At 34.1% G+C, this 16,192-nt stretch overlaps 4 protein-coding genes and 2 long non-coding RNA genes across 8 annotated transcripts in view; 4 read left to right on the forward strand and 2 right to left on the reverse strand.

Annotated features, from left to right (window-relative positions):
• LOC143916237 (methyltransferase-like protein 25B) overlaps window positions 1–16,192 on the forward strand; it is a 588,188-nt gene that overhangs the window by 73,417 nt on the left and 498,579 nt on the right. The window lies entirely within an intron of this gene.
• On the forward strand, window positions 8–1,585 carry LOC143913796 (uncharacterized). Its single transcript, XR_013260771.1, has 3 exons — window positions 8–183; window positions 332–459; window positions 757–1,585. It is a non-coding gene; the product is annotated as an uncharacterized LOC143913796 (long non-coding RNA).
• On the forward strand, window positions 795–3,233 carry LOC143913788 (uncharacterized). Its single transcript, XR_013260769.1, has 2 exons — window positions 795–890; window positions 2,576–3,233. It is a non-coding gene; the product is annotated as an uncharacterized LOC143913788 (long non-coding RNA).
• On the reverse strand, window positions 1,874–4,043 carry LOC143913778 (uncharacterized). 2 transcript variants are annotated; one of them, XM_077433777.1, is made up of 5 exons: window positions 3,795–4,019; window positions 3,391–3,524; window positions 2,912–3,045; window positions 2,613–2,813; window positions 1,874–2,540 (listed from the first exon to the last, which is right to left on the reverse strand). In XM_077433777.1, exons 1-4 carry the CDS (start codon window positions 3,809–3,811, stop codon window positions 2,802–2,804), a joined length of 297 nt encoding a protein of 98 aa, XP_077289903.1. In that variant the 5' UTR covers window positions 3,812–4,019; the 3' UTR covers window positions 1,874–2,540; window positions 2,613–2,801. The 2 variants fall into 2 exon arrangements, with proteins under 2 accessions (XP_077289903.1, XP_077289895.1); XM_077433769.1 differs by having other exon boundaries at window positions 1,876–2,540; window positions 3,803–4,043.
• Window positions 6,995–14,872, forward strand: LOC143919467 (BOS complex subunit NOMO1). The gene is made up of 16 exons (XM_077441806.1): window positions 6,995–7,160; window positions 7,327–7,713; window positions 7,782–7,944; window positions 8,014–8,262; window positions 8,341–8,509; window positions 8,597–8,876; window positions 10,640–10,845; window positions 10,922–11,100; window positions 11,174–11,332; window positions 11,411–11,590; window positions 11,672–11,858; window positions 12,942–13,144; window positions 13,215–13,408; window positions 13,479–13,737; window positions 13,811–14,179; window positions 14,256–14,872. Exons 1-16 carry the CDS (start codon window positions 7,030–7,032, stop codon window positions 14,526–14,528), a joined length of 3,588 nt encoding a protein of 1,195 aa, XP_077297932.1. The 5' UTR covers window positions 6,995–7,029; the 3' UTR covers window positions 14,529–14,872.
• On the reverse strand, window positions 14,895–16,115 carry LOC143919471 (uncharacterized). Of its 2 annotated transcripts, none has more exons than XM_077441820.1 (4): window positions 15,921–16,115; window positions 15,402–15,831; window positions 15,173–15,271; window positions 14,895–15,099 (listed from the first exon to the last, which is right to left on the reverse strand). In XM_077441820.1, the coding sequence occupies exons 1-4, from the start codon at window positions 16,033–16,035 to the stop codon at window positions 14,895–14,897; spliced, it is 849 nt and encodes a 282-aa protein (XP_077297946.1). In that variant the 5' UTR covers window positions 16,036–16,115. The 2 variants fall into 2 exon arrangements, with proteins under 2 accessions (XP_077297946.1, XP_077297954.1); XM_077441828.1 differs by having other exon boundaries at window positions 15,402–15,639; window positions 15,921–16,042.

The raw sequence follows: 16,192 nt of genomic DNA on the forward strand, positions 1-16,192 counted from the left end.
CAGTACCCGTCGGATTGCCTTGGGGGGATGTCGTCGATATTTCAGAGAGCGTGTCGCGAACATATTTACGACATTTGCTCGGCTCATTACTTTATTCAATTATCTTTCTATTTACCCGGCTTCGCTCGGTATTTGTAATATAAACCGCTTAAACATGGCCAATCTAATGTGGCAGCTCCCCAGGTACTGGCCGTAAACCAACGTGTGATACCGCTTCTTCTGTCATAACAAAATGCAGTGCATAACCATCACCTCATAACCACTTTATTGTTCAATTATCGTACTCTACTCATAACTGGTCATCTAAACACGCAACTTTTATTGTTCGCAGCACACCCACAACACAGCCTTCTACCAATCGAAACTCCAAGCGAGATGACATGACGAAACTACACCGTCACTTCTCTCGCCCTTCTCCATATATATGTACATATATACATATATGGGGGTGGTATATGAGTACAAATATATATATATATATATATATATATATATATATATATATATATATATATATATATATATATATATATATATATATATATATATATATATTTATATATATTGATTAGGTAATATCGGACCATTTACAGAAGATAGAATATGTAAAATCAAAATTGTTTTATTTTAAAAAACGGACAGATTTATAGAATTCACAAATATCAAAATGTCAATATTGAAGTACCTACCTAGTTCGTTTTGTGACCCTCATTTATTAAAAAATGTTTCTAATTTATTGAAAAATGTGATTTTCAGGAAAGAGTTAAAAAAAATAGAGCAATCTAAAAGGTCGGGCTGCGGAGCTGATGAGATATATATATATACCATCATCCTCGACATTTCACGAACTGAGCTTTTTGGCCAACGTAGAAAAACCCGTGCTGACTATGGTAATCATCTTGATTATATTACTACTTTTGGAAAATTATTTATTTATTAGGTACTATTCGACCACATCAACTTTAGTCTCGGCCCGATGATAGTAATTCGACAATGGACTGAAAACAACATTAAACACCATGAAGATGGCATGAGGGCGAAATCAGACAGCGGTGAATGTGGGACGTGGTTTTTTTAGATACATATAGAAAAAACGTGGCATTCATCGAACGCGTACATGGGATAGTTTAGAATTTTATAAAGAAAATAAGAAACTTTTGAATCAAATTAGCAGTGTATAAATAAATATAGCAACAGAGGTGATGAAATTGAGTGAGAATGAAGATGATTAAATTCAACAATTAATTTTTAAGCGCACTTTTTAAGTTCCTAACTACATATGTATATTCCGGTTATTATGAAAGTGGAATAAGTCATATAATATTTCCTTTGAGATAATTGGACTTTTGTGTAAATTTGTTTTAAAAATTATTGTGATACCTTAGCCTTATGGGGGTCTACGTGACGAGCCGGAATCTGATATTACCGAAAACGCAAAGATCGAAAATCGAAAGATCTTAAGTCGAAATATCAAAAAAAGAGGGTGCATGGTAAACGGTACATACTCACTGTATGACCGGCCTTATAGATATAATCTTTTCCCGCACAATTATAAAGAAAATTGTAAAATAAACATTTTTTTGTTAAATGTTCTCTTTTTTTGTCCATGACACTTGGCAACCCTAGCTTATGGTGATTTTCGATAATAGTGCGATATAACTAGAGGTAGGATAGTCACAGTGCTATACATTGTTGTGAATCCTTTGTAAAAAAGGTTCCGCAAACCTTTAACAATGCATTTACAACCTTTGAACAATACGCGGCACCTTCTGGGTCCGGTGACTAGATATAGCCATGTCTTTGAATATATGTATATAAATATAATGTAGCATAGCAATATGAAAAATTATTACGGTAAATAATAATTACGGATCACAAATGAAATTATTTTATTTAAAAAAATCAATATAATACAAATATACATAAAAAAGAATAACAAAGATAGTAAAAAAATAAAAAGCAAGAAAGAAATATGTATAGTAAAAAAACAAGTAAATAATAATGATAATTATATAGGTTGACCTACCACGGTGTCTACAAGGTTACAAGGCTGTTCTTCTTTTCTCATCGAAGAAATACTGTCGAAACTCGTCTCTGACTGTTTTTGCATCTGACTTAGCATTTCGATTAAAAGAAGTGGAAAGGCTAGTTATTGTGTCTTTGTCTTCTTCTAATGCAATATCATCAGCTACTAATACATATGGAAAATTCGTCGTGGTGTTGGGCAATGGACATGGCTCTGGCAAATTTAATTTGCGTTGTTCATAGAGTTCCCAAAATTTCGTATAGAATAAAACTCCACCATCTGAGATTTTTCCGTTTGTTCCTACATCAATCATGATGAACTCTTTTCTCGCATTAACCAAAGCCATGAGGACAATGCTATAAAAGCCTTTATAATTGTAGTATGAGGGACCTGAAATTCGAGGTTTAATAATTTCAATGTGTTTGCCATCTAGACTTCCAATGCATCTGGGGAAATTGTAAAGTTTTCCAAATTCATTTGCGATTTCGATTCATTCTGCATCTGTTGTTGGCATCTGAAAAATTTTAAATTAATTTTTTTTTTTTTCAGGAAGATTATTCTCAACAACACCAAAATGAAGTAGTACAAAAAGAGTCTTTGATATATTCGTCTCTTAATGATGACGATGAAGGTGCCGAAAATAACAAAGAATAGGCCGAACAAAAAAAATGAGCTGCTTGCACAAGCATGCACTATACTGTCTCGGCCCATTGTTGAATCTCCCCAAACTTCTTTCGATCTAATGTGTGCGTCCTGGATTGAGAGTTTAAAAGGCTTAAATCCGAAACTAAAATTAGATAAAGCACATGCCATAAACAATATAATATATGAAGCTCAAACGAAAAATTTGTATTATACTGAAATTAATAATTCATTATCTCTCACATCTTTATCAAACTCATCGCCACATGTTATCCACATACCCGAGAATACTAGCTTCAATTCACCCAAAATACAAGTAATAGAAGGGTTGGAACCATCAACACACATTACCAAACGTCCGCCAATTATCCACATTCCTAAAAATATTAAATACAATCCGGGTATATGAATAACAGAAGGGTTGGCTTCAAAAAATTTTATAAAACATCAAACAACATCACACATAAACATAATCATCTAGTCATCATTTATTTTTTACATACCTCCTTTATTATTGTATTTCATTATAATTTGTTTTTTTGTTTATGTAAAATGTTTACTATATAATAAGTAATATAAATAAAGTTTTTATATTACTTTGGTTTCTATTTTTACCTTTATATACTTCTTGATCATCGGGCCGAGACTAAAGTTGATGTGGTCGAATAGTACCTAATAAATAAATTATTTTCTAAAAGTAGTAATATAATCAAGATGATTACCATAGTCAGCACGGGTTTTTCTACGTTGGCCAAAAAGCTCAGTTCGTGAAATGTCGAGGATGATGGTATATATATATATCTCATCAGCTCCGCAGCCCGACCTTTTAGATTGCTCTATTTTTTTCAACTCTTTCCTGAAAATCACATTTTTCAATAAATTAGCAACATTTTTTAATAAATGAGGGTCACAAAACGAACTAGGTAGACACTTCAATATTGACATTTTGATATTTGTGAATTCTATAAATCTGTCCGTTTTTTAAAATAAAACAATTTTGATTTTACATATTCTATCTTCTGTAAATGGTCCGATATTACCTAATCAATAATCATATATCTATAATACATATATATATATATATATATATATATATATATATATATATATATATATATATTTGTACTCATATACCACCCCCATATATATGGAGAAGGGCGAGAGAAGTGACGGTGTAGTTTAGTCATCTCGCTTGGAGTTGAGATTCGTAGAAGGCTGTGGTGTGGGTGTGCTGCGAACAATAAAAGGTGCGTGTTTAGATCACCAGTTATGAGTAGACTACGATAATTGAACAATAAACTGGTTATGAGGTGATGGTATGTAATGACAGTGTAAGCGTAGGTTATGCACTGCATTTTGTTATGACAGAAGAAGCGCTATCACACCTTGGTTTACGGCCAGTACCTGGGGAGCTGCCACATATGTATTTAATATTACATATATAAATCCGCTTACCAGTTTAATAAAAACATAGGTTTGTTAAAACAAATTAAGCTTAAAATTAAAGTAAAGTTCAGTTTATCAAAAAAAATGAGGTTATGGACACAAACGTATGCAAACAAAAATTGACGCCAAGCCCAAAGTATTCGTTTTAAGAGATCGAATAAATGAATAAAACAACATTTTTAATAAATATAAATTAAAAATCGACCTGTAATTGCTGCGTAAGGTGTTAATTTTTCTTAGTACATCCATCCTCGTGGCGTTTGGCTTTATTTTATTATATGTCTCTAAAATAATATCCAGGGATTCCAATTTTTTTTTCTTGTTGAGGTAATTTCTATTATTGGGGTTCCACAAATTTTGATGAGTTTCATAGGACACTATGAATCGTTGTAAATCGGTTCCGACTTCTGGAACACGGTCGATCTCGTTCACCCCGTCCATAGTGCGCGTGCGACTGACACTGAAAAGTTTCGCCAAATTTCACCAACACACAGCCAAATTTCATATACATGTATTTTAACTTTGTAAAATCCGCATTCCTAAATAAAAATTATTGCAAGTACGTTGTAAGTAATCTGTGATTTGTGCCGATCACTATCACGATCATTATCATTTGGATCCACAAAGTTGTCTTGGTGAACCAAAAAAGGTTTACTGACATGATGGCTATGTTGGATTATTTCATTTGTTGGAAACCAAATATTTTCTAAGGAAAACATAAAAAAAACCTCAATTCTGTAGAGTGAGAGTACTACTTCCGGTGCAGGTAAAATTATTACGGTATCAAATTTATAATTTCAATCACATGTAAAAAAATTTCATTGTCTGATTCGGTTAGCGGTTTTGGAGATAAATGAATTTAAAAACTTAAAAAAAAGAGGACACCTATAAGAATATGTACCATTTCCGGTCAATTTAAAAATTTGAAAAAAAATTACGTCATATCGATAAGAAATTCAGTAACCGATACTAAGTTTCAGTTCGATAGGACTAACGGTGTTTAAAAAATACACAGCCACACACATTTTTTCTAGATCATGAAAACGTGATCAGTGATCGATTCTGAGTTCGAATCAGTCAAAATCTCAAGTTCGGATTTTCGCATGATCACAAAACTTTATCTATTGTTACTACGTACATACATACATATATACATAGATAAAGTAATAATATATAGAACAAAAAGCAAAAGCAAAAAATAAGATACAAAATTACAAAAAAAAAAGAAAAAAAACAACATTTAAACACAATCATAAACAAAACAGTTATAAAATATTGGTGGATAAATGAACATTTAAATCTAATATATAATTTAGAAACAGACTTTGTATTGTTGGTTCGTAAATCCACGACGTCAGCGAACAAATTAATATACAAATAAATTTAAACAAAATAAAACTATTCAAATACATTTAATAAAATGTTTATATTACAAATACCGAGCGAAGCCGGGTAAATAGAAAGATAATTGAATAAAGTAATGAGCCGAGCAAATGTCGTAAATATGTTCGCGACACGCTCTCTGAAATATCGACGACATCCCCCCAAGGCAATCCGACGGGTACTGCCCGAGCTATGGAGGGGCGTCGTGCGGCTCGCGGATTGGTGAAAAATTGGATCACGCTGTATGTTTCCACGCCGTCAAATACCGCGGATCAACCGCTAGTGTTAACGCTGCCAATTGACAGGGCCGATTGCACCCACACATACTCACCTACTCCCACAATAAATTACTGGCCGTAACACGTGGATTAGTGACCGTGTCTGGGGTAGAATTTTTATTAAAAATTAAATGGACACTTACCTATAGTGGTGCAAATAATTTTTATACTATCACCGAGTTAAGTGGGGGATTCTGTCCGTCAGCGGATATAATTGGAATAATAAAAAAAATATGATTTCAAATGCTTGTAAAACAAAAATTGGATGAGCTTAAACTAAATAGACATTTAATGCTTATTTTTCATATTGGGCGACTAGCGACGGATACATAAACATGAAAATTTTATCATGGAGTGCGACTAGCGTAAGGAGCGGGGATAATTAATTATGTACGTATGGGTTCAGTAATCATTGGTCACAAAGCGCTCCCTCAAAAGTCACCAAAATCTCTATAACGGAACATCTGGCAGCCGAAGAGTCCATCATACTAATGAAAACTCGAGTGCCAAATATTCCGCATTCGCGATTTTCATAGCAAAAATTGTCTTTGTTACCATCGTAATGTGACTAATAATCCAATTACCGTACATATGCTGCTGGTCAGACTTGAATATTTGTGACTCTAGGTCGATCGTTTCCTATCAGGGTTTGCCAATTTATCTGATTTCATTGTTGAAACGGTTCCTGCATTAAATTGGCTAAAACCATCTGACCTACTATGTCCCCACTATTTGAGTGATTTGTGTACAATAAAAATGTATGTACAAGTTTAAATTCATAGGTCTCGTTAATTTCGAGTTTCTCGTAATTCAGTGACTTATTTAATAGAAATGCTGCATTGTTTGTAATTAGCCAAGAAGGTGCATTGGGGTTTACCTGTTAGGCCTTTCTGATAAATATGTAGGTAGCACATTGCCGGAGGAATACGATCTGAAATTTTTACATGTTGAGTGAACCTGGTGAAAACTGGAATATACTGCTTTCTCGATTGCATTGGAAATATCAAATAGTTTTAAATAATTCGCCTTCCAAAATACGGAAAAATATGTTGGATATATAATAACAAAAAAAATATGTTCTCTTTTAATTTATTGTTTTCAAAATTAATGTAGTTAGTTATAAATAATAACGAAAAATATTTTAAAGCAGAAAATAGGTATTTGAAGCTATTACATTTTTTTATTTGGATATGGTCAAGGGTCACGTGTTTATGGTAGATATTGGTCATCATCTGGTGTATAAGGACCTCTACAATGATCCGGCCTGTCATTTTTTTAATTTTGCATATTTTTATATTAAAAACATATGCAAATGACATTCTCGGGTGCGGAGGTTTCATTAAAAGTCATGTCAGTCTTGATTTTTCAAAAGTCGAGATAAAATTGTAAGTATCTAATTTGCAACACCTTTTCCTTCTGATTGAGGTTATGTTAATCCTATTAACTAATTCAATATTTATAATAATCAATCGTTTTACTTTTTTATATCAAAAATCTTTAGTTTTTTATGTTATGTTAAATGAATATTGTTTTGCTTTAAAATTTTTACAGATTTACTAAACAAGGTAGTCTGAAAGAAAAGACGGAGTGTGCCCCAACCAATGGCTACTATTTCTTACCCTTGTATGAGCCTGGAGAGTATATTTTAAAAGTTGACCCACCACCCGGTTGGAGTATTGAACCATCAGAAATCGCATTAGTAGTCGACGGCACCAACGATGCATGTTCCAAAGGTCAGGATGTAAATTTCGCCTTCACTGGTTTCGGAATAACGGGGCGTGTAGTCACAGCAGGTAACACAGTTGGGCCCGCTGGCATTTCCGTTCACCTAATTAGCGACGATGGACAAGTCAGAGACACCAAGACTAAATTCAATGGCGATTTTCACTTTACTCCTGTTATACCCGGAAAATACTCAGTCAAAGCATATCATCATAAGTAAGTGTATCTAATCATGAATGGAAACCTTCTTTGATTGTATTTTAAGTGTGTACTTTTATTTCCAGATGGAAACTGGACCCGGCGAGTACTATTGTACAAGTATCCGGAGGAAATACTGCTCTCAAATCTGGCTCGTTAGCAGTTAGAGGATATGATGTTGTCGGTACTGTTATGTCTAATGGAAAGCCCATATCGGGTATACACGTTCTTCTGTATCCTTCTGAAGGGGTGGGTTCTAATTAATTTGTTGCTGTACTTCGACTTCAGCAATATATTGATGTGTCTATTAAATTTTAGAGAAGTCCTCAATTTAAAGTAGAAGGTTGTAATACGGCTCTTATTCAAGATGTTGAAGGAAATCCAATCTGCTTTGCTATTACTAAGGAAAATGGAGAGTTTTCATTTGGACTTATACCCGCTGGAGATTATTATTTCGTGCCGTTGGAAAAACAACCCGGTCACTCCAAAACTGTTTATAATATACAACCTAATAAGGTTGATTTTAAGATAGAGCATAATAGCGTTAATTTGAAGAATGTTTTTGAAGTATTTCTTTTATTACTTTCATATTTTATAAAAAAATTGAATCTGAATATTAATAGATGTATTTTAAAATTTTAAAAGGTTACTGGATTTAGTGTCAACGGTCGCATCCTTATTCATCCAGGAGGACCTGGTATTGTTGGAGCAGAAGTACTGCTAGAAAGACGGATGGTAACTGTTACTGATAAAGACGGTCGATATACGCTTTCTAATCTTAAAGCAAACACGTACACTATTCAAGTCATAGCAGGTTGTTTTTTCTTTATCTATGTTTTTTTTTGTTGATATTATGAACTATTTTTAAATATAATTTTGTGCTTTTTTTAAACGTTGATAGATGGTTGTGAATTCGATGATGCTACTGTAACAATTGTACCTGGAGGTACTGGAGCTGTAGCTGACGTTTGGCCGTCGAGATGGAGAGTTTGTGGTTTGATTCGTTCACCCGGAGCAAATACTCAACGCAGATCAATAGTTGTACAGTCTATTTCGTCTCCTGCTACTCCAGCTCACGTCACTACAGCCGGTGATGATGACCGCTGGTGCTTATTCTTAGCACCTGGAAACTATTTGGCCAACGTGCAAATATCAGACGACGATAGAAGAGACGGTTTACAGTACGTTTTTATGTTTTTACTTAATCTATGTCTATATCGTAGTAACAATAGATGAAGTTTTGTGATCATGCGAAAATTCGAAATCGAGATTTTGACTGATTCGAACTCAGAATCGATCACTGATCACGTTTTCATGATCTAGTAAAAATGTGTGTTTGTGTATTTTGGAGATTTTTTGAACACTGTTAGTCCTATCGAACTGAAACTTAGTATCGGCTACTGAAATTCATATCGATTCTACGTAAATTTTTAATTTGACCGGAAATGGTATCTCCCCTTATAGGTGTCCTCTTTTTTTTTAAAGTTTTTTAATTCAATTATCTCCCAAACCGCTACCTGAATCGGACTGAAATTTTTCACATGTGATAGAAATAATAATCTTTATAACCTTATATTTTTTAAATATTTTTATCTGAACTGGAAGTAGTACTTTTACTCTAGAGAATCGAGGTTTTTTTATGTTTTTCTCAGATACCTTTTGGTTTATTGAACTGAAATTTCATATCTAGAAGTTTAAGCGTGATAACAAGTTATATATTAAATTTTGTAATCATCCCTCAACTGGAAGTGGCAGTTTACTCTTGTTCGATTTCTCTTCCACTATTTTTTTCGACCCCTTAAACATGTGTGCTCTTCACGAAAAAATTCAAGTATAATTCTTGTATCAATGTGATGAAATTAAAAAAAAAATCACTAAATTTAATAAACTGGAAGTGGGATTTATTTCTCTTAGAGAGGTCAAAAATGTTGTCGCCTAGATTCTGTCCATACCCCTGAACGTATTAAGCTGAAAATTTATATTTGTATTCTTTATATACTAACTTAGAGGTGAAAGGTTTTAGTCAGAATTCGTAAACTGGAAGTAGAATTTTTTTTAAAAAACAATATTTCATTATTTTATTTTAACCTTTAAATTATATTTATTTTCTTCATATTTAACGTGTATAATAATTATAGTTATTATAAGTAATAACAAAAAAATTCGAACAAAATCCAACAACTCCGGAAGTAGAAGTTTGTCTTGTGTAAGTTTCCCTACACATACTCTCATAACCGGCATGTGTGAACGTGTATGTATGTTTAACTATCGAATTTTGATTTGTGACCTTTTAATATTCCTCAAATGCCTAGATAAAGTCATGGGTTGGTCACATCTGAATTTTTACTTTATCTATGTACGTAGTAACAATAGATGAAGTTTTGTGATCATGCGAAAATTCGAACTCGAGATTTTGACTGATTCGAACTCAGAATCGATTACTGATCACGTTTTCATGATCTAGAAAAAATGTGTGTGTCTGTGTTTTTTGTTAATATTGTTGCGTAGGGGTGGGTGGAGGACCCAAGTAAAAGGCCTTAGTCGTTTCACAGCATTTATTGATGATTAAGGAGATACACGCACTGGCAGTGCTCAGTCCAGAATGACATGATATCGCCTACGTACCGCCTTATAAGGGGTAGATCTCTCAGGACGTGTAATCTGTATACCTATTGTATAGTCACGTATTCGGATATGTCTTCCCACGGTATGGGTTAGTTCTGCGAAGGGATTAATAACGGTCATTGTTTAGTCTATATGCACATAGAGTCTAGATATAATCGCTATCGCCCCTAAGTGCAAGCACTTAGTTAATCCGTTAACAGATAATCCTTGAACGGTCACACAGTCTCTGGGATTCTATTCGCTTAATCCGTGGTGTACGTAACAATATGTATAAAAATTCAGTTTTTTTTCTATTTAATTGTATATTTTTTCACTTTAGATTCTTCCCAGTTTCTCAAAAAGTAAGCGTCGGATATAAAACAGTCGACGGGATTGTTTTTTCTCAATTGAAAGCCACTCTAAGCGGCTCTATAAAATGCATGAAAGATGGGCAATATTCCACATGTTTGAATGCCGTCGTAACTCTCAGACCGCTATCTTTAGACGGAAGCTATATTGGACAACCTACGTCGACAAATGCAAAAGGTATTTAAATACATATAGAAAATATGCTACAAAATAATTTGCGGGCTTTTTTCTGAATAGGAGTTGTTGTTTTTAGATGGAAAGTACACATTTAATGAAGTGTTGCCCGGTAGCTATGAAGTATCAGTACCATCGGAGATTCTTTGTTGGGCTTTGCCGAAACACAATATTGCAGTTACGTCGACTGAAGCTACCATTCCGGAGTTTGTACATACAGGCTATGCAATCTCTTTCAGACTCTCTCACAAATCACAAGTAAATTAACATTAAACAAATACGTACGTATAACAATAGTCGGGAATATTAGTTGTGACATTTGAAATTTTAGGTATCGTATGCTAGTGGAACCAATAAAGGCAGTTTGAACGTCCCCGCTGGTCTTTCTCAACATTGTCTACCTTCGGCCGGCGAATATGTTTTCACACCGACTGGCTGTCACATCTTCGAACCGCCGACTTTCACATATCATACTAGGCAACCCAACAACGTATGATCTTTTCATATATTCTTCTTGTCGACATCAATTCGGATATTCGATTCATACGAGTTTTTTTTTTCAATTTAGATGGTGGTTATTGTCGCCGTGTCTCACGCTGTCGGAATTTCTGTGCTTTCTAGTGAAAGTGCTGACGATCTGAAATTGAAAATTAGCGGCGAATCAGTCGAAGAAGTCGGTCCACTTCAAGCGTTACCACAAAAACAAGACGGTATGTTTGTCTATCGACACACATTAATGCTAACACAGGTATGTTTGGATAATTTATTACTCGATGACTATTCTTAGATAGTTTTTTTTATATATGTATATATTATTTTGTGATTTTAGGGTTCGACAGTGCTCGTTACTCCGCTCTCTGGAAAATTGTTATTCTCTCCACCGGGGAGTCGCTTGTTGAGTGCGGCTGGAGGTGATTGTGTTGATGTTGGTTTGTTGATAACGGCAACTAAAGGAAAAGTTCTATCGGGAAAAATCAAGCCTCCCATTCGAGGAGTGACGATAATTCTAGAAGGAGGTACTTAATGATCCGTACTAAAAATTGGACAATGAACTATGATAGCTTTAAAAGTATAATTTGATATGTACATATGATTACACAGCAAAAAAAATCAAGTTTTCTACTTTCCGGGCCAAAGACTGAATAATTTAAAATAAGTTTGACCCACTGAATCTGAATATGACAAAGATTTTTCTTGGCTTACTCTTGTTTATGAGATATGAGCTTTTAAAATAATGCGCAGTTTTTACATATTTTTGACTTTTGTAGTCTTCAACTCAAAATCTATTGATGATATGCCAAAAGTGAGTACTCTTGTTGGCTTACTCTTGTTTATGAGATAGGAGCTTTTAAAATAATGTACAGTTTTTACATATTTTTGACTTTTGCAGTCTTTAACTCAAAATCTATTGATGCTATGCCAAAAGTGAGTAGTGAAATCAATAGTCGGATGTTTTTTCTATTGCTTGCAATTTTTTATTGCTTTGAAATACATGTAATTAATTATCTGGCGAATTTTAAAAGTCAAAAATATATTATTTTTTCCATTGGGCCAGTTTTATATATAACTACGTTTACAAAGACTGGTTTTTTATCTCAATATTTAACGCTTGAAATAGTATGTTTAGATAAAAAAAAATATTGAGATAGAAAACCAATTCTTATTAACGTGGTATCGTGAAAAATTAGCGAAATATCGCGGGAAAAATATGTGTAGAAAAAAAAGTATATTTTTGACTTTTAAAATTCGCTAGATAATTAATCATGAGTATTATAAAGCAATAAAAATTACAATCAATAGGAAAAGCATATGACTATTGATTCCAATACAAACAATACTAGATTTTGAGCTAAAGACTGCCAAAGTCAAAATTGAACATTTTTTGAAACGCTGATATTTCATAAATGAGAGCAAACCAACAGAATCAATGTCGTATTCGAATTCGGTGGATCAAATTTAGTAAGGATTGATTAGTCTCCGCTCTGGTAATTTTTTGTTTTTGTGTTAATATAAAGAAGAATCTGTTTGTTAATTAATTTATATATATATATAAAAAAAATTGGCTGATTTCATATTGATTAATTGATTTTCCATTTTAGGCGAAAAGGATATCATCCAAGTGACAGAAGCAGACGGAAAATATCATTTCGGTCCTTTAGAAGCCACGTTATTATACAACATACACGCCGAAAAAGAATCTTATGTCATCACTGGCCCTGATGCAAACGGCGATTTTAAAGCTCAAAAACTCGCCGAAATCATCGTCAAAGTTGTGGATTCTTCTAATCGGGAGCCGTTACAGGTTATTTACTGTCCCTACACCGAATCATACCATTGGTATAATCCTTGATTGTATTCCGTTTCATTCATAGAGCGCACTAGTATCGGTATCAGGTGGATCTTCGTACAGACGCAATTTAGCAACAGGGTTAAACGGCCAGTTATCGTTTCCGTCATTAGCTCCGGGAGAATACTATTTGAAGCCTCTCATGAAGGAGTATAAGTTTACTCCACCACATCGCATCATTTCAGTAAAGGAAGGAGAAACACACGAGATTACTTTAAGGTAGCAATCAGTGTGTATAATATTATGTACGTATGTAAATTTTTGATTCTAATTACTCGTCTTTGTTTAGCGGTGTTCGTGTGGCTTGTTCAGGAGTTGGACAGGTTGTGACTTTAGGTGGAGGTGGTCTCGGAGGTGTTACTGTGGCTGCTGAGCCAGCTCCATCTGCAGATCCTTCTCGTTGTCCTTCAGAAGAAGGTATCGCAGATCGCGACACTGGCGCATTTAGAATACGCGGATTGATCCGAGGATGTGTGTATAGATTGAAATTGAAGGCGTCTACCGATATGGGAATAGCTCATGTGATACCGGCTCATATCGAATTGGAGGTTATATATCGATTTTAATGGGTGATTTAATGTTATTAGTATTGAATTGTATTAAAAATATGTTTTTTAATAGGTTATGTCTGAAGCTGAAGATATAGAAGGATTGCGGTTCATTGCTGTTCAGCCGATGATCGTAACGGACTCTAATGTTTTGATATATACGCCAAAAATAGAGCATTATAAGACTCTGAAGTTGAAACTTGCCACGGAAGTTGAGCCGACTTCAAATATTCACACATCTAAATTAGACGCGTCGGGATATGCTCCGGGTATCAATCCCGGTTTAATGCTCACTCTGCCGAGGCTGCCGGCCGATAACAGAACTTACATTCTTCAATTAGACTCTACATTGTCGAAATCGGCGCACAGTTACAATATAGAGCCTATTTATTTCAATTCTGATGGAAAGTTTAAATTTTTCCATATTGAATTCAAGCCGAAGGTTTGTACATATTGATTTTTGTTGTGTTTGTATGTGATTTGATTTCTTTTTAAGTTTTTATTTGTGTTGATTTTAGGTTAAGGTTTCAGAGCAGGATTTGAATCAGCCGTCAATACTCATCTTACCTTTCCTTGGAATGATGTTGATTGCTTTCTTCAATAAGGAAAAGGTGTTCGAGCTGGTCGTAGCTCTTTTCAGTTCTATATCAGAAAAAATAGCGTTGGCTGCCGCTCAGAGCAAACAGAATAGTGCTAAGATGAACCAATACACGATGGACGATAGTCAAATTGACCAAATTGTACAAAATATAAACGCCGTTAAGAAACGGCCCAAACCTCGTAAAATTTAGGTCGTTTTTGTACATTTTTTTGTAAAAGTAGAGCAACGATTTTAGCATTTTTGTAGATTTAATATGTAATTAAAATTCTATATATAATATATACACATGTATTTATTTAAAGGGGTATTCGTATCCTTTTCTACAATTTTTTTGTTTTTAATACATACATAAGGTTGTACTGATTAAAATTAATATTGTTTATGCGTGATATACCTATTTAGTTTTGTTTATTTATTAAAATTATCAATGAATTTTATTTATCGTGCTCCATATTATTTTTTTCCATTAAAATATACATAAATTTACATGTAATTTATGAAAGTGTATATTTAATTATACAGTTGTTAATTTTTGGGATGGTTTTTATTAATTTCTTTAAGAGTATTGTGCATTATCGTAAGATCCGTAATCTGCCGAAGTATATTCCGTTTCGTAATCGGTGTTGTAATAATCATCGTTGTAATCATCTCTCGCTCTCGCCTTAGTATCGGATGTTTTGGAATTTTGACACGGATATCTCTTTTTACAGTCATCGTATTTGATATCCTCATGATTCCAATATTTGGCAAGTCCCTTTTTTCTGCAACAGGTTTTGTGTTAAGATTTCTAGAAATGGTGTTGATTTATATGGTAAATTCATATGTAATATGTACCTTATGAAATATAATTCGTACGCATATGTGGGATTTCTACGAGCTTTTGCATGCAGTTCACATATTAGTTTGCGTTTGCAATTATCATCAGTGTCTGTACTGTAAATTGGTTTTGAAAATAATAACAAGGAACGCATTAAATGAAAGCAATTTTAATTTTATTTAAATATAAATTATTATATAATAAATACAGTTCATAAATTAATTTTTAAATGGTTCAATTAATTACCTCCTAATTTTTCTGTGAAAAATTGGAGTTGCTATGTTTCGCTTCTTTATATTGTGCTCTCGGCTCATCGCCGGGTCTTGTAAGTACCGTCCTCCCTCGAGGGTTTGTTCTCTTCTCAACGCTACAGGCCCCGAGAATCCCGGAGGCGAATTTCCTGGTGATGAAAATCCCTGAGACGAATATCCCTGAGATGAATATCCCGCGGGTGAGAATTCCGGATGTAAAAACCCAGCAGGCCCTGCAGGATCATATTCAATTATAGATGGATCAGATGAGAAATGATCTGAATCGTGTTTGAATGCGCCGAATTTCAACAAGTTTTTGATGCCGCCGAATGCGTGTGCTAAAAAGGCGAGCATTCCGACGAAGCCGATTGCCAATACCAGTTTAATGATAACAAGTATGACCACCATTGCCGAGAATGAATGAACTGCAATGAATAAATGGAAATTTCGTCATTGAGAATGTCTCGGTTTTTTTGCGAGTGTTATTCTCACCGTAATATGTTTGCATACTTACACAATAAAATTCCGAATGGTAACTTGTGTATTCTCGCTTCTATGGCTGACGTTTCTGCGTACGCCATCGATATGGTGAGCGCGAATGTGAAATATAGTAATATTGGTGGTGCCATTTTTAAAACTGACTGCTTTGAAGTGAGACTTGTAGCGAGTGTACTATATATTATAAGACCCCTTCCTCGATGAAAGAGAAATAAGTGTTAAATTCGTTTCATTAGCTAGCTCATCTCACAGCATTGAACTTGGCCTTCATAACGAGTGCTAATAAGA

Source organism: Arctopsyche grandis, chromosome 1 (genome assembly GCF_051622035.1).
Source record: "Arctopsyche grandis isolate Sample6627 chromosome 1, ASM5162203v2, whole genome shotgun sequence".
Taxonomy (NCBI): Eukaryota; Metazoa; Arthropoda; class Insecta; order Trichoptera; family Hydropsychidae; genus Arctopsyche; species Arctopsyche grandis.

Excerpts from the sequence above, each read along its gene's own strand:
- LOC143913778 (XM_077433769.1), bottom strand. The coding sequence starts at position 4,023 with ATGCAGTGCATAACCTACGCTTACACTGTCATTACATACCATCACCTC. Across the intron at positions 3,525-3,802 it reads TCTCCATATATATGGGGGTG|GAAAGAGTTGAAAAAAATAG; the intron begins GTATATGAGTAC and ends TGTGATTTTCAG. Across the intron at positions 3,046-3,390 it reads AAAAACCCGTGCTGACTATG|GAATGTGGATAATTGGCGGA; the intron begins GTAATCATCTTG and ends TAATATTTTTAG.
- LOC143919467 (XM_077441806.1), top strand. The coding sequence starts at position 7,030 with ATGATCCGGCCTGTCATTTTTTTAATTTTGCATATTTTTATATTAAAA. Across the intron at positions 8,510-8,596 it reads CACTATTCAAGTCATAGCAG|ATGGTTGTGAATTCGATGAT; the intron begins GTTGTTTTTTCT and ends AAACGTTGATAG. Across the intron at positions 11,101-11,173 it reads GACTCTCTCACAAATCACAA|GTATCGTATGCTAGTGGAAC; the intron begins GTAAATTAACAT and ends TTGAAATTTTAG.
- LOC143919471 (XM_077441820.1), bottom strand. The coding sequence starts at position 16,035 with ATGGCACCACCAATATTACTATATTTCACATTCGCGCTCACCATATCG. Across the intron at positions 15,832-15,920 it reads ACCATTCGGAATTTTATTGT|TTCATTCATTCTCGGCAATG; the intron begins GTAAGTATGCAA and ends TATTCATTGCAG. Across the intron at positions 15,272-15,401 it reads TTTCACAGAAAAATTAGGAG|TACAGACACTGATGATAATT; the intron begins GTAATTAATTGA and ends ACCAATTTACAG.